The 26,488-nt window shown below is 42.4% G+C and overlaps 1 protein-coding gene across 1 annotated transcript in view; it reads right to left on the bottom strand.

Annotated features, from left to right (window-relative positions):
* LOC126179991 (low-density lipoprotein receptor-related protein 8-like) overlaps window positions 1–26,488 on the bottom strand; it is a 204,528-nt gene that overhangs the window by 90,852 nt on the left and 87,188 nt on the right. Inside the window, exon 3 of the mRNA XM_049924657.1 lies at window positions 20,099–20,146. Within this exon, the coding sequence (XP_049780614.1) occupies window positions 20,099–20,146 (48 nt within the window). The remainder of the gene's footprint in view (window positions 1–20,098; window positions 20,147–26,488) is intronic.

Here is a 26,488-nt window from a genome sequence, read left to right as displayed (position 1 = left end):
AACGGTCTACCCGACGGGAGACGCTCGTCACACACCACCACCACCACCACCACCACCACCACCACCACCACCACCACCACCCTCCTCCTCCTCCTCCTCCTCCTCCTTCAGTGTTCATTGTACAGACCTGTCTCTCACTCTGGTCTAGTCCTGAATCCAGTTAACGATAACTAATTTCACTCGCAGGATGTTCAGTTGGACTCTTCCTGGCGGCGACTCTGGACGAGTCTTGATCTCTTGAGGTACTGTTGATAATGTACTAACTAATTGGCGACTGCAGACGTGTCTCCACTTACATCTGCGTTTGGCGGATGGGTGTCCACTTCGTAGCTGGTTGAGTAACGTGTAACAGATGCATAAAGTACCCATTGCACCCACTGTTGGAGACTATCCTTAATTCAGTTGCACCTGAGAATTAGCAGCTTGGTGCTGTTCTATGTATGACTCGTTCCTTATCTTCTGGAAGACACAGCACTGAACTTTTCTGTAGGACCAGGTTTCCTGCAGTCGCTTGGTAACTGATAAGGTTCCCGTCTTAATTCTTCCTTACGGTAACTGTAAGGTGAAACCGGTTGGAGAGCATGACGTTTCAGTTAAAAATAATTTTTCAGAACTTCTGTTAACAAGGTCGTGTTCACTAAGTGACAAGGTTTATACACTATGCAACTTTCGAGGCTTGTATCATTTTTCAGCGCAAGCTGTCGGGTGAACTTTTGTCGCTTTGTCTGTGGTGGCCAGCCTCTTCTGCGCTTGGGGGCCACGGTTTCTACTTCGTATTGTTCATTACTTCTACGCTGTGACCAAAAGAACTGTCTTGTTGTCTGCAGCTGTGAGAGGCACAAAACATATCTTCCTTCGAGTCAACAACCGACACACTCAGTAAGGACGTATCTAACAGTTAGGCTTGTTCAGCACACAGGCAGAGGCATGTCGGCCTCGTGAACTAAAACCACACGTGAACGTGAGTACTGGAATGAGGTGGTTTCTGGTGCACTTTCGATATCAAATTGCTATCAAATTGATTAATTGCCCCTCCCCATAATGTTATCATGGGTTTCCCCAGCTGGCATTGATATCAAATTGATTAATTAAATAAATTGATCATGAGAATCCCTTTGTATTGCAAGTATTTTTTTTCTCATGCAGTCGGATTACAGTCGCCAGGTAACCATTGAAGACACTTCCCGTTGACATCTTTGGAGGCTTCCGACCGGCTAGGTAGTCATATCCCCCGATACCAAAATGGTTGGTAATTGCGTTTTGTTTCTCGGTTGCCTTGTCATGCTGTTGGAAGTAAGGCACTTAGAATTCTTGTATACTGCTCCTGAACTAATCCTGTTGAGAACTGTCTATGGGGAGCAGTAGAATGTTTCACTCTCTTCTCCACCCCCACAATATCTCCGCCTCCATCCCCGCCCTCACTATCGGGTCGCGTGTGAATAGTTACCACCGCCGTCACCGGGTCGCAAAACTCCACTCGTGCGTGACGGCTGTACCGCTCCCAGCCGACAACAGACACTTAATAATTACAGACTCGCAAAGTTATCCTATCCTCCTCAAGAGGACTGTGTGCTTAAATGTCGCCGGTGCAAATACCATGATGTTGAACAATAAGCTTCCCCTCATCCCTTCTGCCAAATTAAACTTTCCGAGATGTGTTTTCGAAATATCCCAGAAAGGCTAACCAAGTGAGCAATAGCAAAATACCTGTCTACCGACCGCCAAATCCCAAAAGTGTACGGGGCTGCAGACCCAGGTTTTCCTAACAATATAGCCCTATAGAAGCATTCCTATTGACTCCTTCCATATTAGTCTGAGGATGCTATGAGAACTCAAATGGGAATCGCTGGAGAAAATGCGATGTTCTTTACAAGGAACGCTATTGAGAACCGACATTTGAAGCTGACTACAGAAGGATTCTACTATAGTCAACATACATCTCGCATGCGAACCACAAAGATAAGATCAGATAAATTAGCGCTCGTACAGAGACGTATAGACGGTCTTCTTCTGCCTCGCTCTATTTCCGAGTGGAATTGGAATTGAAATGACTAGTAGTGGCACATGATACCCTACGCCATGCACCGTACGATGGCTTGCAAGAGATGCATATACGAGGGCTGTTCAGAAAGTAAGCTCCGATTGATCGCGAAATGGAAACGACTATGATAATCCGATAAAGCTTTGCACAGATGTGTTGGGCAGTGTCTCTAGTCTGACCCTAGATAGCATCACGTCACTCCTCTCATTTCTGAGCTCACAGTGATCGCGTAAAGTTGTCTAGAGAATAGTTTCTCCCGCCAAGTACGAGGACCTGGTGAGAAATTTGGCCTGAAGCTATACAGCCAACATTACATAACTGTCGTGCAGTTTCTTCTACAAGGCAATATTCTCAGCCGCATTCTGAAGGGGCAATGAAGATGCTCCTGCATCGTTTTCAATTGGAAATGTTTGACTGCCCACAATACAGCCCGTAATTGACTCCCCCTGCGTTTCATTTCTGCTCACATGAACCGCTGGCTATGAATACAACATTTTGGCACAGAAAACGAGCTGTAGGCCAGCGTAGAGAATTGGCGGAAAGCACTGGCGGCTGTCTTTTATGATGAGGGTATTGGAAAGTTGGTACAACGCTACGACAAATGTCTTAGTCAGAACGGCAACTACGTAGCGAAGTAGCTGGATGGTGTAGCTAACTGTTAAAAATAAAACATTTCTAATTTTCACTGTGGTTCCCATTTCGCGATCAATCGGAGCTTAATTTCTGAACAGCCCTCGTAGATGTAGATGTAAATTTAGTCTACCTATTAAAATGTCACTCCATCCATTTATAGGCACACAAAACCCACGGGAGAATGTTGTCTCTTATTTATAGAGAAAACAAAGAAAGAACTTCTGCTGCTGATTGTCTCTCTGTAGAAACCTTCGTATTAGTCTCTAATTCTCTCATTGCTGTCACTTCGTCAGACGTGTGTGAGAGGTTGTAATATGTTTGCCCACAATACTTAGAAGAAACGGCAGACATCTCACCTCTAACTCTCCTTTCGTCAAAGTATCGTTTACCTGCCGTATTCTCACGAATCCTCCAGTCTTCGTTATATAACATTTGAATCCACTTGATTTAGACGAGTTAGTAGCAGACGCCCACTAATTATCTTTAAACCAATCACGTTCCGACAGGACTGTTCCATTACTTAGAAGGCCATCTAGTCCTCCATCTGTCACTGACTGGGTAGGGAGCTATCAAACTAGAAAAATAGCACACTGACCTACAGAAAGGAATTCGCAGCCATGCAGAGTATACATGGGCTGCATAAAGAAATTCAGAAGCATAACACTTACAATTCATTGATATCGAATGATTGTCTATAATATCCCATGGAGTAAAACTACGAACCATAAAAACTTCACTAATGGCACCTGGTACAGACTCATTAAGATTTTAACTCTCCTCTCTCTCCTGGTATATCGAGAACAAATACCGTCTGTGTGTTGACATCGATCAAATGTGGTGATGCCATTAAATATACCGTACTGTACTTGTATTAGTCCACAGGAGTCAATCAGTCCCAAGTAGAGGCTTCTAGTGTTGTTGTTTCATAAGCAGTTTGATACATTGTTTTTTGCTGTAAGACATCAAAGAACTTTATGACTAGCGCTACGTACACAGCCATACATATTGTCTTTCTACCATAACTTTGAGACCTGTGTCAGGTGCTAGAGCCGACATTAACACGTTTTGCTCCATTGGCTCTCACAGTAAGCTGGGAATCGCATGGTCTAAATTTTGCTGCTCCCACACCACACAAGATGGTTGAAATAAAAGACAGAGGTGGTGTATCTTATTGACAAAAATGTGGAAGATATCGTAACATATGGAAACTGGAAGAGAGTGCGGCACTGCGGAGCGTTTCCAAACAGCTGTCCAAGGGTGACGATCTCTATATTTAATCTACGACAGTGACGTCGTAGCAGATGTCTCGGCGTACCATTTTCGAAGACATCAAGGTATATGATCGCTATTTCGGTCTCGTAGGTGGTAGTCATCCTGACCTCCAAATCTTTGGACACTGCGTCTTTCCTTTTTATGACTTACAGTGCATAACCATATATCGAACGAGGGGGTATTCAGAAGGACTTAAATACACAGACCACGGATAGTATGCGCCATCCGTTCTCCATCTCACCGCTGAAGGAATGGAATGATTTTCAAACACCCAGGCGAGCATGTAAGTATCCTTATCCCTCCAAATTTTTTGTCATATTTTCATCACTTTTACATATTCTCCATCAGTTTCGCAATGTTACCAGGGCTTATGTTAATTTCAACACATTTTATCCTATTACTCGACGTCCAAACCACCAATCTTAACGAGTTGTTATGTCAACAAAACGTCTCATTGCGTCGATCTCGTGATGCTATCAGCCAACAACAGTGCAGCATGGTACTCAATTTCTGTATAATCGCCAAACCACCCCCTCCATTACTTTGCGGGGGTCATATACATGTGTACATATCATGAACCCTGTTACACTGCCTACATCACATGAGATAAATACTGTTTCTTAGTGCAGGAAATAGCCATCAGCAGAGAGGATATGCAGAAGCTACGTTCTTTAGTTGAAACACTGTATAAATTTGGCAATATTTTATTATGGTTTGCCATCTCTCACTATGTGGATGGGAGTCACAAAGTATTCTCTCATTCGTAGGATAAAATAGGAAACAAAGATCTCTCTGCATTGTCTTTGAGTAAACCCTGCCTGCTACACTGACACCGATCTAATTTGCAACTGACGAGAAGTAGTAGGTTAGTATAACCAATACATTCCGTGTCTCTTGAAGGAAAAGAGGCAGCTGAGCCCGTAACTGCTGTTCAGTGAAGATTGTTCCACGCCAGTGTTACTCATCGCTCCCATCCAAGTGCACAAGATCTCTCCAGGTGTATAGGTGTATAGTAGATTTTAGAATGTTGCGGTGTTATAACAGACTGTTAAGAAGAAAACTGTGGTTTATACATAATGGAGATCCAGACGGAGGTTTGAAACATTTCACGTAAATCAACTGTGCTATCAATACTGGAGTATTGTTTTAATGTCTAGGGTCAGTAACAACACACACACACACACACACACACACACACACACACACACACACACACACACACACACACCTAAGGCTGCAAGGTTCTGCACTTAAACATGCTGAAAAGTTGAAGTCACATGGTTTCTGAAACATTAGTTGTGCAGAATGCAATGCTCTTAACACTCTAATGCAGGATGTATATGTCCAACATCTGACATACATCCACACTGCAAATTTTATGTCATGCTCACTACGATGACAAATTTTAAGATGGTTTCCCAGAGGGGTGGTGGGGGAAGGGGACACGTGCCGGCTGGGGAAAACCCATGAGGTCGTAAGAGGGAGGAGGGAATTAATTAATTAATTAGACATCAATCTGATATCAAAAGTGCACCAGAAATCCTCTTATTCCACCGCTAACATGGTTAAATCCAACAAGGGCCGAATAAGGGACAGAAACGAAAGACGCGCTTTGCAATTCACGGTGGGCTGGTGGTTCACAGGAGACAGTATTTTCAATAGGCAGCTCTTGAATTTACTTCCACAGCATAACTACACACCGGTGTATTTGATAGCAAATAGTACTACATCCCATCTACTTCAGTTTGCGATTGATCTGATATTCAATAAATACCCAACTCGCTTAACATTTACTTTTCGTGTCTTTGTAACTGGTCTTTCAGACAGTCAATCCACTGGCGTCCGAAAAGGGAGAATGGGAAGTTTTATGACCTCTGAGTCTCCAGTACTCAATAAGCTTCAGACCTCAAAAACAGATCTCCTGCGAACTGCTCAGAAAGGCAGTGGCCAAGTTCTACCCATTGCAACACACAAAGCGGATAATCCGTATGTTCCTCAGAGGTTTCACATCGTATCTAGATTCCAACTGAAGTGAAGGAGGACGACGTTTTCTGTATCAAGACGCTGTTTTCAGGAGGAGCCGCTGAAGTTTTGATTGTATCTCAACGGTTGTCGCTATTTTATATACATTAAAAAGTTACCTCACGACTATCTCATTATATCTCAATTGTCGCAATACTGCTCTGTAGTAAGTAAGGATGCCTATGATTCTTCACATTCTGATTTTTCTTTGATGAGGAAATCTGCATGTAATATTATGGGTGCGTTTCAATACGAGAGCTATTTGGAAAGTAAGGTCGGATCACACCTTCCAGTACTTCTTTACATAGTCGCCGCTCCAACTGAAACATTTGTCGTAGCGGTGTACCAACTTTCCAATACCATATCTGTCCCGATCTGCAGCTTGTAGTCTGTGCCAAAATCTTGTGTTCGTAGCCAGCGCTTCATGTCAGCAGAGATGAAAATCAGAGGGAGCCAAGTCCGGTCGATACGGTGGGTGACCAAACTCTTCCCGTCGGAAACGCTGCAGGAGCGTCCTCATTTCCTCTACTGTGTGCGGCTGAGAATTGTCATGCATTTCTTTCTTCATGACAGATACGTTGTGTGGACTGTATGAAAGAAGGCGAAATCTCTCACAGGCACTCGTACTTGGCAAGAGGCATAATTTTCTAACAGGGTAAAATCCTCGTCGCGCTCCCTCAGATTTAGTGGTAAGAGGGTGCAGTCGACAGCCGGTCAAAATCTGAACACAGATCAAGTATGAAAACAGGAAGGTGGTGTTCTGAACTGTGAAAAAAAAAACAAAAAAACAGCGAACAGTCCAAGGACAGGAAGTGCAATATAGACGAGCCTGAGGGAGCAATGGCGTCGTGGTTAAGCGGTTACGGTGTTGGACTGCCAAGTGGGCATGTTCAATTCTCCCTCGCACCAAGAACTTTTTTTTTTGTTTTTTTTTTTTCGCTGTTCGATGTATTCAGATTTGTGTCTGTGTCGTGGTGTAACGCCCATTTGCAACATCGAAGTGTAAGAAAGGTGCCTATAACGACAATTGATTCTGCATAACTACTCTATTAGCAGCCGAAAGGATGTGGCTTTCGAATGTGAACCGCAGACATTTGACGACAAGGCGACAATTCAACCGAATCTTCCACCGGAAAACACGTCTGGTGTGTCATACACGACATTAGTGACAATATGTGTGTCACATGATAGGAATCTCTTTTCGACGCATCTAATGTGGACGCCTGGTGAGTGAGTGAGATACGCCTTCTTGCCCGATTTAAGTCTTCGTATGAATGTGAATGAGAACACTCGGAAGGAAAAGGTGAAAACATAATAGTTTGCCACATACGCTGCAACAAATGAACGCAACAGTTTCACAATCACACCGTTTCTCTGTGCTCTGTCAAAACATGTGTTTTAAAACATTCTTTAAGCTGCGTTCCGTTTTGGAAGTTTTGACTCTTGAATTCCCCTCTTGTAATTTAGTTCACACAAGTCTGTTGTTTTCAGTTCTGTGAGACATCTATACGGTATCTCGCCTGCTCTTACTATTCATCACGTTTACTTGCTACGATAACGTATTCTATCCACATGACTCATTCTATAACCAATCTTTACGACAACTGGCAAGACTACATGCAGAGAACAAACATTTCAATGACCGAACAGATAGTTCATAATGTTGTGAGAAAAATTTAAATAAATATGAAAGGTACGAACACGGCTCTTCCGCTTTACAGTCCAGCTACGTGACCGCTTAACCAAGACGCCAGGGCTGTTCGTCTGCGCTCAATATTGTACTTGTTAAACTTGGACCGCTCACTTTTTTTTTCTTTTTTCCCACTGTTCAGTGCACCTTTTTTCATGTTTGATTTATGTTCAGTTTTAGACGGGCTATCCATTGGACTATCTTACCATTAAATCTGAGGGGAGTGCGATGGGGAGTTTCCCTTGTAAACCTCTTTACCTGCTCTGTGCACTCTCAGAATGAAACGAGACATGACCCGGTCAAAGACCGTATTACGAGGGTAGTCCCAAAAGTAAGGTCTCCTATTTCTTTTATTTTTGTAATATAAGTACAGAACTCTGTCTGTGTGGCAGTTGGTCACACTGTTATGAAGAGTGCTTCACGCGCTGTGTGCAAAAATGCGCACGCGGCGCTGAGGCGCTCAATCTTGGCTTGGCAGCCGTTGAGAATGGAGCTCCCATTGGATGTTACCGCCAAGTGCGCACTGCGCGCAGTTATTCTGTTTTTGTACGCAAAGGGCACTGCGCCGGTTGAAATCAATCGCCAATTGACGGAAGTGTATGGTGAATCGTGCATGGATGTCAAAAATGTTCGTAAGTGGTGTAGAGAGTTTGCAGCTGCTCGGACCGAAATTCACGACGAACAAAGGAGCGGGAGACGTCCAATTTCTGAGGAGACAAAAAAAATGGCTCTGAGCACTATGGGACTTAACTGCTGACGTCATCAGTCCCCTAGAACGCAGAACTACTTAAACCTAACCAACGTAAGGACATCACACACATCCATGCCCGGGGCAGGATTCGAACCTGCGACCGTAGCGGTCGCGCGCTTCCAGACTGTAGAGCCTAGAACCGCTCGGCCACTCCGGCCGGCCTCTGAGGAGGCAGTGTTGAAGGTTGAGCCACTGGGACCACAATTAACGCTGACGGGTACTGTGAGACTGAAACAACTCGTACGGGCAATTCACAACCGGAGAAGAGGGATATTGAGCAAGGGCATACACATTCTCCATGACAACGCTCGTCCACACATCGCTCGGCACACCGTTGCTCTCCTGCAACAGTTTCAGTGAAACATAATCACCCACCTACCCTATAGTACTGACTTGTCGCCCAGTGACTATCACCTGTTCCCTAGGTTAAAAGAACATTTGGCCGAAAAGCGATTCAGCTCCGACGACGAGGTGAAAGAAGAGGTTCATAAGTTTCTGAACAGCATGGCGGCGAGCTGGTATGACATGGGCATACAAAAACTGCCACAGCATCTACAAAAATGCATGGACAAAAACGGTGATTATGTCGAAAAATAGCTAAATTTTCAAGCCGTAAACTGATGTAAACCACTGTAGAAATAAACAGGTCTACGTACTTATAAAAAGTAGGAGACCTTACTTTTGGGATTTCCCTCGTGCAGACACTGGCCAACACATCTATCCAAAACTTCATCGGATTGTCACTGTAGTTTCCATTTCGCGATCGATCAGACCTTAGTTTCCGAATAGCCCTCGTTATGTTAAGAAATTAAATACTGCATAATGTTAACTTTTACGAATGGATCAGTATTCAGTAGGAACATAAATCTGAATTTAATTGGTTCCTTTTTCTTTGTTGTTTGACCTTGCGTCTCTGCACTTGGCGAGACTGACGTGTTGTAACGTCATAGCCTTGCATAGTGTTGCAGATCCCTGTCATTTATATTAGCTAATAAGTACATCTAGCTTTCGTTGCAGCGTACGCATAATATTAGTAAACCTCCCTGTTATTCGCGTATTACCGCCTCTTGAAAATTTATAGCGTAGACGTAGTATGCAGGATCTACTCAGGACTCATCTGCCTGGGAGAGACTAAATTACTTCTCTGCTGGAGGTAATAAAATCACGCGCTGAAAAGGTCTTTTCTCTTTGAAGAGCCGGCACGGTCACAAGGAGGGTGCGCCACCAACGCAGAGGGGCGGCCGGGCCGTATGGAGGCGGTATCCGTTAATTTTACGGACGGGGTAACACGCCGCGAGGGGGCGGCCCACCCTCCCGTGTGACGCATTGGCGGATGTCCTCTGGAGGGGCTGTTTATCGTTACCACACGTCGCCTTCCTGTAGCGCTGAGGAAAACTGGCGCTTTTTTTTCACTCCTGAATTATACCTCTCAAATGTCATTAATCGGCAGACAAGCTGTGCAGGAAAGTCCTGAAGCTCGTCACGGTGACTTACATAGATTGATTGACTCATCCATCGTGTTTTGTAGAGCCCTCAAGAAGGAGAACTTTCGGAACAAGTGAAAATACACATTAACCTAAGACGAAGACGTCAAAGTAATTTAATCTGCATACTATATAAACAGTAAACTATCTTATACGATAAATGCGATTCTCATTTATGCCTTCTAAATATATTGCATTAAATTAGTAAGAAAATGGCTACTTTGGAAGTAGCTGCTGCCTCCTTAGTCTTACTATATAGCTGCTGTTACTACTATAATTTTTACTTCATACCAATGGAATTTTTCGAAGCAAATGATTTTGACATCTATAAATATTGAGTCCTTTTTATAGTACACTGGCGAGCCGGACAATTCTTCACAATTGCTGAACATGTATTTGAATTGGATATACGTTCTAATCTCCTCACTCTCTTTCTGTCTAAGGAACTGAAGTTGTTTAAAATAAATATCTAAACTGATTTGGGTCATCAGTCTATGGTGTAAGAGAGAGATTTCCCATAGTTTTACTCTGCAAACGGGTACGATTACATAGTTCGCCATAAATACTGTACAGCTTTCCAGTTTTCTGTTGCAACCGACTCTTAGGAAGGAAACAGAACAGCACATTATTGTGTATACAATTGTTATTTAAAATTATATTTAACGGGAAAGAATATGTACGGTAGAAGCTTTTTCTCTTATGGTTAAAACGCCCTTGCTATCTTAGTTAAAGAATGCTGAAGATTAGATGGGTAGATCACATAACTAAAGAGGAGGTATTGAATAGAATTAGGGAGAAGAGAAATTTGTGGCACACCTTGACTAGAAGAAGGCAACGCTTGGTAGGACATGGTCTGAGGTATCAAGGGATCACCAATTTAATATTGGGTGGCAGCGTGGAGTGTAAAAATCATAGAGGGAGACCAAGAGATGAACACACTAAGCAGATTCAGAAGAATTTAGGTTGCAATAGGTACTGGGAAATGAAGCTTGAAGCTTGCACAGGATAGAGTAGCATGGAGAGCTGCACCAAATCTGTCTCTGGACTGAGGACCACAACATCGTAGTTAACAGTGACAGAGAAAGAAAACGAAAACCCATATCTTCGCAGCACAACATGGCATATTCTTTCTCGCAGTCGGTTTTAGCACAAAACGTGTACATTAATGTACAAAAGAATTGTCACACATGCATTCACACCACGGTACGGGACTACAAGTCCCACCACCACACCTGCACCTGCCCATGTTAGGCAATAAATTCTGCCTGACTTATGTAGTACTATCACCGTAAGAGGATGGTACGGGACTACAAGTCCCACCGCCACACCTCCAAAGTGAATTGCAGTGACAAAGTCACTGCACAGAGGATATTTACTGGCCCACCAACACAGTTAGACCGCAACAGACCGGTGATGCTGTATTGTAACCTATCACCTCGGACTACAAGTCCATATAATAAAAAAAAAAAAAATGTCACACATGGTTACAGCAAGCGCTTTGGCAAGTATTCAATCCCTTAGTCTGTAGGTACTTAGATAATTTGTCGAATTAGTGAAATAAGACGCATTTTGTGTGACTACGACAAGGTGTTTAAGGACTACACGAAAATTATATTTCTGTCTTACGTTGCGACTGGAATATATTGCAAGTGAAACTAGTTTTTTATTATCGGTAACAGAAAACATAGAGGAGTGAATGTGTTAGAGAGTGAGTGCAAGGATTCAAATATTATTAAAAAGGCTTCTGTAAGCAGTAAAGTTACCTGCTTCATGCAATATTCTTACTACTACATTCTGCTGTACAAACTTCATGTACGGCGGCAGAAGATACCTCCGTTTGACAATAGGGAGGGTAGTACGCGAAATAAGCGAACACAATTGCCTTTAGGTTGACACCATGAGAAGGGCTTCAAAGGGATGACACGCTGAACTGAGCTTGATCAGTTATTCCAAAGGATGGCTCGAGTTTATTCATGAGTTGGCTCCAATCTAACCTTGTATTCAGCCGAAACCCAAGTAATTATACAGAATTTACTTCATTCACTGTATGACCATTAATGTCTACTTCTGGTGCTAAAAGGTTATTATTGCTTATTTTAAATTACATAATATAAATTTTTGTGAGATTATGAATTCAACTGTTGGATGGAACCGGTTGTAGGCCTGTCCAGCTGCCATTTGAGCTGTGTCTGCTTGGGCTGAGTTTGACAGACTACTGTCTCGGCGGTATGACACAGTCTATAGCATTACACTCTCAACATATCATAAAAAATGTATTTCAGAACGATTATGTTCCCGCCAACTCTGCACCCGTCGCTAGACCAGTTTCACAGATGACTTTGAACAGCATTTGCGGATTGTGTGTATCCGGTAAATCTCCAGCAAGAGACATTAACACGTTGTCGCCCTTCACGTATCTTCAACTCCATGTGCTACAGTATGCAAGTTGCGGTGAGAAACTTTTAAAAGACCTCTGTATTACCAGATGACGAACTGTACTGAAACTTACGGATTAACACAATTCACTATCATTCGACGTAAATGTAGAAACATGTATTATGAAAGCAGGCATCATGGATTAGACCTAATTTTGACTAGCACAAAATAAGTCTAAACGTGCTTTCAATTTTTATCATTTTGCCTTTAGTTTTGGAATTTTTAAACCATTATTAAGTGGACAAAGTCCGAACGGCTAAAACTACGAACTCTTCCTACTTGCAGACTGCCGAGCAGGGGCACAAAAAATTTGATTTTCAGTATTTTTGTATAATTATTGACCGAATTCCAAAAAAAATTAAAATTTTCTCATTATTACTCATTAGTTACGCATAATCTTATGTTAAAAGTTTAACATTATGTCAAATATTAAAGTTCCAAACTGTACTTATCTTCAAGCTGCGTACCTCAAGGCGGGCAAATTACCCAGACTATGTATATTTACGCATTATTTGAGAACGAAAATACTTAGCGATTACCAACAACCTTTAAAAATAACTTCCAAATTTTTATCAACTTTTTCTCTCTTACTGTGTTACAAAACGACGAAAAGAAAACCGTTTATCGTTTAAATGTTCATTTCAAGTTGTTTTATACGTGGGTTAGTCGTTACTACTAACTGCTTACTGACTTTATTTTATCCAGTTACTAATTAAAAATGATTATAGCTACTGCGTTGAAAAAAGGATAGCCATTTTAGAAATACAAGCGCATTTTTGATTTTAAATGCCTATGTCACTTTAACCAGTATAAATCTGAATGATGTATGTTTTATCAGTAACTAGATTTAACTAATGACGAACGTGGATATTCTCCGAAAGTATTTGTAGTATTTTTTCTAACAGACGTATAAATTTTAAGCACTAAATTTGCCGTCAGTGCCGATTACGTTATACAACGATAAGTTTCTTGAAGCGACGCTTATTTATCAAGATAGTTTCCAGTCAGGTCAGTGAATTTGGTTGTGAGATGTTTTCACTGCCCTACAAAAAGATTAGTTTACAGTTATGCGTAGAACACCACTTACAAAGGATGTTAAAATTAAACGAAAATGTCCTCTCGACGTCATTTCTGGAGTTTAGAAAAATGTTTTCGCGTTCGGTCCCATGTTTAGAAGAGTGTGAGTGGGCAACTGTTTTGAAACCCTTTAGGCATAGTTTTCCGTCACCAAGGTCGGTGTGTGAGCAGATATATTCACCAGATGCAAGAGCGCGTTTTCCTTCGCGAATCCTGTATTTTAGCTTTTATTTTCTCTCTTCCTCCACAATGACACGAGAACGCTGGATGTTTACATTTTTTCCGAAAGCGATACCTAAATGTCCTTCAAGTGTTTCTGGTTTGAAGTCAAGAAACGTCACACCAACGATGCACTCAAATTCCTCATCTAACGATTTCCATTTTTATCTCACGAACTCCGTTATATTAAACGCTAAATAGCTCCAAACTGTCACGAATCTCAGTGCGATGGTCGCCTATCAATAGATCTTGAATCTTATCTATAACATGTTCATGTTCAGGAAAACATCTGTGTCTAGTCTTGTCGAACGACAATGCTCAGATTCATTTATCCGGCAATAAACGACCTATGAATCTGGTGCAGTTCCCAAGAACTTCCATCAACTCAGTCGTTATCTAGGCTGCAGTTTATTTTAAATAAAAATAATATTTCACATATAAATCGCGTCAGGATTGTATTCGTCTTCCATTTGTATTGAGTATCTGACACTTTTCACTTAAGGCAAGTACCAAATATTTGTGCGTTGTATGTATTTGAAAATTTAAATTAGAGCCTAAGACTAATGATGAGTAGCACTATTTTGTTGACATTTAGCAGACTAATACTCCACCGTCATACAATCGCACGTGGTATAATTTTAGAAGTAACACACACACACACACACACACACACACACACACACACACACACACACACAGAGAGAGAGAGAGAGAGAGAGAGAGAGAGAGAGAGAGAGAGAGAGAGAGAGAAGTTTATTGTAGCTACAATCTAAGAAAGAATGATCTGCAACAACGTTAGCTCTTAGAAGTTTAGTGCAGCGAGTACGCTCGAATTCAACCAAATCAGAGGTTAAGTTGTAATTTCTTTGCAACCTTCACGTGTACTTTCCCGTGTACTGGATGTATTTAGTTAGACCACTGCAGTGCAGTACACTATACAATGCAATACTACACTACAGTACACGTGAATTAAATTTCTAATGCTGTTATCTTACTGTGTAACGCTTCCAGTAACTTGTCGCAAAATATAAAACCGTTGTGACGCCAAAAAGACAGCTTCCCACTGTCTGTGCTTTCGGATAATCTCATTGTAATTACAATCTATTAATAAAAACGTTTTAACAGATGTACATATAGTTAAGTACTGCGCTCGCTGAAATTCTGGTGATTCGATGGCAAGTATAAATGAGACATTTGTCCTCTGTACAACTTCAGGCGAAAACCAGATTTATTTCTACAACATCACAGTCGATACCTTCCTCTTGTTCTCTCTTCTTCTCTAAAGATCTGTTGCCGAAGACCTTTGGTGACTGGATATAATACCTCAAAAAACCAATATTGGCGAATTGTTGGACATTAAATTGGGTGAGGATGCTATACAGTCATTATATTTGGACGTTTCAAAATCCATGTTTATTACTCAGTTCGTCACTGTCCGTTTTAACTTTGATTTGACCATGTAATACCCTTAGCGTGAAGTTATTTATGAAATCCGAATGTCTAACAGGGAACAGAATTTTCCACACACGCAAGCTTCCAGAATACGGGGAAAATATTACGGAGTATAGCCAAATGTTTATGAATAACACAACCAATTGAGATTATCGTAATATTTACCTCTGCCACACACGCTTTTTCTGCGCTTCTATTGCGAAAGAGTCCTCGAAACGTAAATAAGGACAACGCGTCCATTAGGTTCAGGGAATTATCGACCGGTATTAATACCGATACGGGGGAGCGCGCACGGGGCAAATCCGCTTTGCGAAATACATCAAAGCCACGGCAACTAATACGGGGCGGCCCTCCCCAATTTACAGCCGATTAATTCTGTCGCGCATTAATGAGCAATGCGGCTGGTTGCGCCGTTGTTTGGAATGGCTGTAGCGCGTTCACACGGCCGCGCGGTTATTCGTTGGGCGGGAACAGCAATTACACTGCCGTCATCTGGGCTCTTACAGTAATGCATGTAGTCTGCGGTCTCCACTATTAAGTCCGTGATTTGTGTCCCACTCTCTGAAGAGAGAGCACATGCCTGTCTCGGCTATTTGCAGTGCCTGTCAGCAGCTGCATCTGACGTCAATGACGTCTGTACTTCGCATCTTGTGTTTGCTGCGTCTTCACTCCACACGTGGATCCAGCTTACGATTCTGGGAGGAGGCTACCGTTTGTTATTGTCTCTTCCCTCTAGGTAATCCTGTTATTACTTAAATAACCGGGTTTCGGTTATACATTTTTTCCACAGCAGTGCAATATGGCTACCAAAACCGCTCAAAATAGTCGGTTTCCTAAATAACCAATTTTCGGTTTTTATCCCTGTTATTTCCTGTAATAAACGTAGAAATTTAACAAAGGTTGAAAACTTTAAATGCGAACATTTTTGGTTAAGCTTTACCTTGACTGTTATTGACATTAAATGAAACAAGTTTACTATTGCCAGTCACTGTTTTTTTCTTTTATCTCCACGACACGTTTCAAAGATTTAAACCTCCACCTTCAAGTGGATTTACATTTGTTAGTAAGACATGTGTGTGTGCTGTATTACGATCTTTTGAAGGACGTTGTGGCACTGCCTGGTTGGAGAAACAAAACACTGAACAGTGCCACAAGTTCCTCCAAAAAATCGTAATACAACACACAGACACATGTCATACTAAAAAATGTAAATCCATGGAAGTTTAAAGCTTTGAAACGCGTCGTGGAGATAAACAGAGACTGGTAACGGTAAACTTGTTGTTTCATTTAAAGACTAAAAAATTGACCCAGTTTCAAGATACATTGAATCAAAATATTAAATAAGTAAATAAAACATGACTTTTCGCTGTTTTTCTCGAAAAGTTAAAGTACGTAGTTGAATGCTACAAAAAAAGTCATCACTATTGTCCTATTCACTATAATTTTTTTGAAACACTGCTTAAAAATCATGTTGTTATCGACTATGATACCACTATTTGCGCATTACGACAAGAGTTTTTCGATATAATTTGCCCGTTTTCGAGGACTAAAAGCAGGTAAAGGCATATTATGTAGACACAGGCAACAGATTCTTTCTGTTAAAATATAAATGAATTAAGTTTTTAATTTCTTACTGCTACCATAATTTCCTCCCTCTTATTACTTCATAGAAATGGCAGTCAAATCATTAATCTTTTAAAGCAGATGAAGCATTGTACATCATTTACATAAAAATATTTCCAGACTAGGGTTGGTGCCATTCTACAATACAACATGGACATTTTAATGTCAGTATGCCACTGTGAGAGGAATAGCGAGGGAGACGAAGGACACGCTATCACGAGACCTTTCAAACCCTAAACTACATTAACTGCTTAAAAACTGAATTCATGACCTCAAAATGTTTTCTGTGATTAATATGCCCTAAATGTTCGTTTTTTCTTACGATTAGTGCCAGTTCTTGTTCTTCCATCGTGGAATAAACCTTATAGTCTATGAAGACTTCAGTTCTGCATACGGCGTTCTGCTGAAATGTCTCCTCTTCCTCCACCTCTCTTAAGCCCGTCTTTCAAATGAACTTCCTCTGGACTTCCTCCGTGTGGTTCCTCCATTACATTACGTAATCTAAGATACTTACTTCTAAACTCATAATGTTCAGCTGTTGCTGTGTGTCCACATTTATCGTTCACTCTGTATTTAGGAAATCTTTCGTGATTTTTTTTTAATATAATTTATGAAGCCTATCTTTTGCGTCTCCCTTCTCTTCTGTTACCCATTGCTCATTATCTTATAGACAGGTTGTTAATTTTTTTTTCATTAGTATATGAATGGAAAAACTGGTAGAAACCGACCTCGGGGAAGATCAGTTTGGATTCCGTAGAAATGTTGGAACACGTGGGGCAATACTGACCCTACGACTTATCTTAGAAGAAAGATTAAGGAAAGGCAAACCTACGTTTCTAGCATTTGTGGACTTAGAGAAGGCTTTTGACAATGCTGACTGGAATTCTGAAGGTGGCTGGGGTAAAATACAGGGAGCGAAAGGCTATTTACAATTTCTACAGAAACCAGATGGCAGATGGCAGTTATAAGAGTCGAGGGGCGTGAAAGGAAAGCAGTGGTTGGGGAGGGAGTGAGACAGGGTTGTAACCTATCCTCGATGTTATTCAATCTGTATATTAAGCAAGCAGTAAAGGAAACGAAAGAAAAATTCGGACTAGGTATTAAAATCCATGGAGAAGAGAAAAAACTTTGAGGTTCGCCGATGACATTGTAATTCTGTCAGAGATAGCAAAGGACCTGGAATAGCAGCTGAACGGAATGGACAGTGTCTTGAAAGGAGGATATAAGATGAACATCAACAAAAGCAAAACGAGGATAATGGAATGTAGTCGAATTAAATCGGGCGATGCTGGGGGTATCAGATTAGGAAATGAGACGCTTAAAGTAGTAAATGAATTTTGCTATTTGGGGAGCAAAATAACTGATGATGGTCGAAGTAGAGAGGATATAAAATGTTGACTGGCAGTGGCACGGAAAGCGTTTCTGAAGAAGAGAAACTTGTTAACATCGAGTATGTATTTAAGTGTCAGGAAGTCGTTTATGCACTTCGTATAGTGTGTGGCCATGTATGGAAGTGAAACGTGGACGATAAATGGTGCTACAGAAGAATGCTGAAGATTAGATGGGTAGATCACATAACTAAAGAGGAGGTATTGAACGGAATTAGGGAGAAGAGAAATTTGTGGCACACCTTGACTAGAATAAGGGATCTGTTGGTAGGACATGTTCTGAGGCATCAAGGGATCACCAATTTAGAATTGGAGGGCAGCGTGGAGGGTAAAAACCGTAGAGGGAGACCAAGAGATGAATACACTAAGCAGATTCAGAAGGATTTAGGTTGCGGTAGGTACTTGGAGATGAAGAAGCTTGCACAGGGTAGAGTAGCATGGAGAGTTGCATCGAACTAGTCTCTGGACTGAAGACAACAACAACAACAGTATGCGTTTTCTAATTCTTCTGTAGGGTGTTCTCTTGCAGGTTCTTCATTCTTTTTTGCATAGAGGTGTTTAGAGATTATATGTTTGAACAAATGAAAGTACTTCGTAAGTTTCTTGTTATACAACTGCGTCTTGATTCGATAAGATCTGCATTAATGCGATTGGACATTAAAATTTTCCTTTTAGTCTTTCATTCTCTGTTAGCACTCCCAGCACACAAAAATAAACGTGTGATAATCTACATCTTTTCCGCATCCAGATATTTGGTTTCACTGTCAACCAACCATAACTCATCCCTTTCTATGCTTGCCTCTAAATGTTCGTGGTTGAAAAAACATTGAAAATAAGCTGCCTAAGTGAGGTTTGTAAGGTCGGAATTTCGTTTGTATTTCATTAGGAGATGTCGCGACTGTTGAGCACTTTAATGTAGAACTATAGATTTGTTTCAACAGTGAGTGCTTGAGCAAGGCGCTGAGGTGAACAAATCGAAAGATGAAAAATGGTTTCTGGAATGAGTGTGTCGCCCTACAGCTAAGCTTGCGCTTTTGTGGAACTTGCTGACAGATTGAAACCATATGCTAGTCCGGCGCTTTAGAATGGAGACATTCATTCGGCTTTGATGGATGCACAATGTTAGTCAGTTTCTAATAAACTTCATGAAAAGGTACAATCCGCAGCCTAATGAAAGCTTCATTCCAGTTATAATCCAGAGGCTTTTGCAAACCAAAGTATGAACGACATACTTCATTTCTAGCAAGGTACGCAAGAGATATTCTGTAGAGTTTGGAAACCAGAAGAAAGACTGGAGGGATCGAAGTTGTGAAGGTGGGCTGCGAGTCTCAGCAGGGTAGCTCAGTTGGCGAGACTATTGCCGCCAAAGGCGCCAAGTTCTAGCCCGGCACACAGTTTTAATCATTCAGGAATTTTGAAAATTGTTTACTTGTAATTAAGCAATAGCAAGCGCAAAAGCAGAATCAGTGGTCCCATAGTATCTGCAGAGAACACTGGAGCTTACGAGCACATATTTTAGTGCAAACAAATTTATCGTTTTTCGGTTGTTCCTCTTCTTTACTGATAATGATTTCACCAAGGGTACCATTCGGTAGGTATAAACGATTTACTGAAATTTTACAACAAGTAAGGTTTCTGCTCACTGCTTCCCTATAAGAAACAGCCTGTGAAATAAGGACTAACAGTGCAGCAGCCTACGGACAAAACACATGTTGAAGCGGAAGCTGCTACCAAACCACGAAATTCGGGGTACAAAATGTTTCGATGGTAATATGGAAATGTCATTAGGAAACCGGTTATTTCCACATTATGTTGTGAATCAGTTTCAAGCCACATGTCTTTGAGACTATCACTGGCGGCGGATAAAGCTCTCGCTTTGAGGATGAGGCCTTAGGCCGGAGTGTGAGGGCCTGGAAAACTTGGCAGCTGCTAACGTTCAGCAGAACGTTATGTCAACAGCAACTCTGCGCAGCTGTCATAACATGAAATGTAATGGTCTGTAACACTTACCGGTGTCGAAAACTCGCTCTGGCCCCATTGATGTATGGCTCGCGGGTGCTGAAACAGAAGGAGAATTCGAATCAGTCAGTCAGTCGCAACCCACTCAGCTAGACAGCAAACAACAAAAGGTGCGGAGTCATTAGTGCTACGTCTTACGTGTGCTTACGCTGCTGCTTTATTAGATACGTGTCACGGGGCTCAGAGCCAGCGAGGCAGTTTGTAATAACGTTCAGTCAGAAGTGTCACGCTTGAAAGCGGTGTGATGAAATGTAATAAACAGTAACTTCTTGTTGACAGTACTGAACATTCACTCCAGACACTTCTATAGTAATTATGGTCTTTCTGATTGGTATATCGTAAATTAAGGCGTCTTGGTTAAAGAAGCACGAAATTAACAAAGTACCCAGCGTTGCACGGACATGTAAATATTTATTCTAATCTTATATTAGCCACTTACTTCTCTCTCTCTCTCTCTCTCTCTCTCTCTCTCTCTCTCTCTCTCTCTCTCTCTCTCTCTCTCTCTGTGTGTGTGTGTGTGTGTGTGTGTGTGTGTGTGTGTGTGTGTGTGTGTTCCCCTCTCACCTCACTTTATCACTCCTACCGTAATAGGCAGTTGCTGGTTCTTACCCCGAAAGTATTTCTTTCCAGGTAGTAAGTAGTATGTGTACGGAGCTTCGCTGAAGTAGATCCAAGTATTTAGGAGGGACTTTTTACCCGTGTCTCTGCCCGCGAACGCACATGCACATACGTTGATGAGCCAAAACATTATGACCACCTGCTTAATAGCTTGTTTGTGCGTCTTCGGAACGAAATATATCACTGATTCCGCGTATTACGGATCCGACAGTTTGTTGATAGGTTTGTGGATTTATGTGACATTATTAGATGTCTACGCACAGGTCATGTAATTCGTGCAAATAACGGGCCGCTGATTTGCGTCATCAGTGATGACGCCCGATAACGACCCAGATGGGTCTCATAGGATTTATATTAGGCAAATTTGGTCGCCGAGACACCCACGTGAGTTCACTATAATGCTCCTCAAACCACTGTATCCGAGACACGGACAGTTATACTGCTGAAAGATGACATCGCCGTGGGGGCAAATGTCAAAGATGAAGGGATGCACGTGGTTCGCAGCTGTCGGCGTGTCTTCGATTACTGCCCACTGCAATCTTAATTTACGATGTCGTTGGGTCAACATGTGAACAAGTAGGGGTGGTCTGCTGCGGAGATCCATGTTCAACGATGTACAAAAAACGGTGTGCTCTGAAACACTTGTGCGTGCACCAGCATTGTGCTCTTCCGGCAGAGATGCCACAGATCGCCAGCTATTCTACTTTACAAAGCAGACGAGTCTTCGAACTCCATGTTTCGTGAACTGTCGTGGACGTCCAACCATTAAGCGCCTAATGGTAGTTTCACTGTCCTATCTCTTTACATAGGTGCTCACTACAGTAGCACGTGAACATTCGAACAGCTTCGCCGTTCTCGAGATAGTCGTGCGGAGGTTCTGTGTAATAATAATCTGCCCTTTTTATCTCAATGGATTTCCCATTTGCAGACCACATCTTCGCTATGGTGATCCCTCTGTCCAACCTTGCTCTGAGTCGTCATTCCTCCTCATAATAAATCTACTTCCCCCGTAGTTCCAAATGTGCGTCCACGCATTACAGAGCAGACTCAACGAACCCCACCTGCTGCACACCGCAGCTATTCACTACTGACTGTCAAAGATTCTACGACTCCACAGTGCAGCCATCGCAAACAGAGATACTGTTGCCTAACAACTGTTTCTCTGACCACACCTCTTCAAATATATCATTTCCCTTAACAAATATTAACACATACAATAACATAATCAAAAAATAACCATATTAAACCTCAACAGCCGTATTTCTGTCTTCTTGAGAGCTAGTCACATTGGGCTGTTGAGATTATGCATGGCGTAGAGTATGACCCTCCTGAACCCTCCGATTATATATTCGCATGACATTCGCACCAGGTGCCCCCCGGAAGCGAGCAGCAATACTGCTGAGCGACAATACCGCAGTCCCACTAACCCACGACAGTGCCAATCGAATTCCTACACGTGCTCGTAGACAGTTCTTCCCTTTGCACAAAGCATAACACGGTCTTGCGAAAGACAGTCAGCTTTCAAACGCGGTTTTTGAATGAGAAATCAGCTGTGTAATTTCTTCGTTAATGTGTGGGTCGGTGTTGTTAGGGACTGTTTAAATGGGCCGTATCTGGTACCTAGGCCATTAAATGGCAGGCACTATTACGATTTTCTGGCCAGAGCATTGCCAGAACTTCTGGAAGACGTCCCACTCCCTGCAAGACAACGCATGTGGTTCCAACACGACGGGGCGCCGGCACATTTCAGTCGTCGTGTGCGTCGATTCCTGGACCGACGGTTCCCAGAAACGTGGATTGGCAGAGGTGGTCCTGTACCATGGCCTGCTCGACCCCCAGATATGTGAACTCTGGACTTTTTTGTTGGTTTAATTAATTTGTCGCCAGAGAAATCATCCTCTGCCGGTTTAAATACTCCTCATAGGAAAAAATAACATTAGGGAAAAATATTTGTTTTGATGTCCCCTACAACCTCCCAGAGTTTATCGGTTTAAATACCCTGTACAGTGTTGTGTGGTAACGTTACAAGCTTTATGTACCAGTTACGCGTCAAGTAGTGTGAACGTGATGTAGAGGGCTGGTGTGGGAGGTACCGCTGGCTGGTGGTAAGACGCTGCCCGGCGGAGGAGGCGTCAGCCCTGGGCAGCGGCGCGACGTGAGCGCAGATAAGGCGTCGGCAGATAAGCAGGCCCGCCTCTCGGCAGGTGCCCGCCGCAGCCTTGACCCCGCCCCGCCGAGCAGCCGCAGCCCGCCCCACTCGCCGGACCACAGCCACCTCCTCACCTCATCACTCGTCCTCTGCACTCGGGGCTCGGCTGGGGAAACCCTATGTCGACGGGAGGTTTTAGTTACTCGCAGCGCGCATGTCCATATCCATACTGACAAATTATAAAACCGTCGTGACTGTAAACTCGCTAATCTCCAAAACTACCTACTAGATAGATTGTTATTGGGGGGGGGGGGGGGGTTCATTGGTAACTTCAGCGAAACTAGGGGCACGGTATAGTTTACATATCACAAACCAGATTAGAAAGAAAAAAAGTAGTAGTAGTAGTAGAAGTAGTAGTAGTTGTCTTCAATCCTGAGACTGGTTTGATGCAGCTCTCCATGCTACTCTACCCTGTGCAAGGTTCTTCATCTCCCAGTACTTACTGCAACTCACATCCTTCTGAATTTGCTTGGTGTATTCATCTCTTGGTCTCCCTCCACGATTATTACCCTCCACGCTGCCCTCCAATGCTAAATTTGCGATCCCTTGATGCCTCAAAACATGTCCTACCAACCGGTCCCTTCTTCTTGTCAAGTTGTGCCACGAACTCCTCTTCTCCCCAACTCTATTCACTACCTCCTCATTAGTTATATGATTTACCCATCTATTCATCGGTTATGTTTCACTTCCATACATGGCTACACTCCATACAAATACTTTCAGAAACGACTTCCTGACAAATCTATACTCATTGTTAACAAATTTCTATTCTTCAGAAACGCTTTCCTTGCCATTGCCAGTCTACATTTTATATCCTCTCTACTTCGACCATCATCAGTTATTTTACTCCCAAATAGCAAAACTCCTTTACTACTTTAAGTGTGTCATTTCCTAATCTAATTCGCGCAGCGTCACCCGACTTAATTCGACTGTTCATCTTATATCCTCCCTTCAAGACACTATCAATTCTGCTCTTCCGAGTCCTTTGCTGTCTCTAACAGAATTACAATGTCATCGGGGAACCTCAAAGTTTTTATTTCTTCTCCATGGATTTTAATACCTACTCCGAATTTTTCTTTGTTTCCTTTACTGCTTGCTCAATATACAGATTGAATAACATCGGGGAGAGGCTACAACCCTGTCTCACTCCCTTCGCAACCACTGCTTCCCTTTCGTGTCCCTCGACTCTTATAACTGCCATCTGGTTTCTGTACAAATTGTAAATAGCCTTTCGCTCCCTGTATTTTACCCCTGCCACCTTCAGAATTTGAAAGACAGTATTCCAGTCAACATTGTCAAAACTTTAAGTATACAAATGCTAGAAACGTAGGTCTGCCTTTCCTTAATCTGTTTTCTAAGATAAGTCGTAAGGTCAGTATTGCCTCACGTGTTCCAACATTTCTGCGGAATCCAAACTGATCTTCCTCGAGGTCGGACTCTACCAGTTTCTCCATTCGTCTGTAAAGAATTCGCGTTACTATTTTGCACCCGTGACTTATTAAACTGATAGTTCGGTAATTTTCACATGTCAACACCTGCTTTCTTTGGGATTGGAATTATTATATTCTTCTTGAAGTCTGAGGGTATTTCGCCTGTCTCATGCATCTTGCTCACCATATGCTAGAGTTTTGTCATGACTGGCTTTCCCAAGGCCGTCAGTAGTTAGGTATTCAAACATATTATAAAAATGTATTTATGATTCACATCTTCCGTGAACTTGGTATACGTACCACTTACTGTCTGGAAAGAATCGTTGTGCATGTAAGAACCAACTACTTACCAAAGGGATGGGGGCGGGGATGAAAAAGAAGTGTACCCAACGACGCGCGCATACCCAGACTTTATTCATCTAGTATTTGAGGAGACCACTTAGTGACTTGCAAAAGACTTTAAACTTTAAGTCAAACCTTTATGAACTTTTTCTTGTTAACGACCTCCACAAAATGATGAAAAAAGTTTATCGCTTAATACACTACAATCAGCTTAACAACTCATACATCCAAGTTGCCGACAAGAATAATATACAGAAGAACATAAAAGAAAATTGAGGATCTGTTAGACTGACGATCAGTTTCGCTTTAGGGAAAATAAGGCACCAGAGATGCAGTTCTGACGTTGCGGTTGATAACGGAAGCAAGACTAACGAAAGATCGAGACACTTTCATGTGATTTGTTTAGCTGCAAAAAGCGTTTGACAATGTGAAATGGTAAAAGATGTTGGAAATTCTGAGGAAAATAAGGATAAACTAATGGGAGAGAGAGGTAATATGAAACATGTAGATGAGCCAAGAGAGAATAATAAGAGCGGAAGAGCAACACCGGAGTGTTCGGATTAAAAACGATATAGAACAGGATGCAATGTTTCGCCACTACTGTTCAATCTGTACATCGAAGAAGCTACGAAGGAAATAAAAGAAAGGTTCCAAGAGTGGTACTAAAATTCAAGGTCAAAGAGTATTGAAGATAAGATTCGCTGATCACATTGCTATCCTCCGCCAAAGTGATGATTAATTACAGGATCTGTTGAATAGCATGAACAGTCTAATGTGTACAGAATATGGATTGAGAGTAAATCGAAGAGAGACGAAAGTAATAAGGAGTTGCGCACAAATGAGGAGTCGCGCACAAATGAGAACAGCAAAAACTTAGCATCAGTATTGCTGGTCAAGAAGTAGATGAAGATAAGGAGGTAAAGTAGCCAATGACGGGCAGATGACATGAAATGGCAGAAAGGGCATTCCTGGCCAAGAGAAGTTTACTAGTTTCAAACGTAGGCCTTAATTCGAGGAAGAAATTTGTGAGATTGTACTGTTGGACCACAGCATTGTGTGGTAGTGGCATATGGACTGTGCGAAAACTGGAAAAGAAGAGAATCGAAGCATCTGAGACGTGCTGTTACACACGAATTTTGAAAATTATGTAGGCTGATAAGACAAGGAAAGAAGACGTTGCGCTTAGAATCGAAAAGGAAAGGAATATACGGAAAACACTGACAAGGTGATGGAGGATCAGGATAATGGGACAACTGTTAAGACATCACGGTGTAACTTCCACGGTACTGGAGGGAAGTGTGGATGCAAGAACTGTAGAGGCCGATAGCCTAGAATACATCCTCCAAATAACTGAGGACTTGAGTTGCAAGTGCTACTCTGAGATGAAGAGGTTGGCACAGGAGAGGAATTCGTGGCGGGCCGCATCAAACCAGTCAGAAGACTGATGACTAAAAATGGGGGTGAGGGGACAGCGAAAATAAGATTAATCACAGCGCGCACACAGAGGTGCTTAAACAATACTCCGCCTGCGCGGCATACACATCGCCATGCGCGTCTCTGCGATCGACGCTGTCTAGATGTAAGTGTACACATGGAGGGGCACGACTGATAATGCTGGTAACGTATCCGCCATCAAACGGACGACCGCGGTTCCCAGGGAACGACTGCGGACGCGCACAAAGGGACAGTCATGCCGAGCGAGCCTGCTGGAACAGGGAGGGCTGCCGGTATCTCGATAGCAGGGCGCCTGCGCCCTCATCAGCGCGCTTCGGGCCCGGGGCG

Source organism: Schistocerca cancellata, chromosome 1 (genome assembly GCF_023864275.1).
Source record: "Schistocerca cancellata isolate TAMUIC-IGC-003103 chromosome 1, iqSchCanc2.1, whole genome shotgun sequence".
Lineage (NCBI taxonomy): Eukaryota > Metazoa > Arthropoda > Insecta > Orthoptera > Acrididae > Schistocerca > Schistocerca cancellata.
This window is presented reverse-complemented; position numbering and strand designations above follow the sequence as displayed.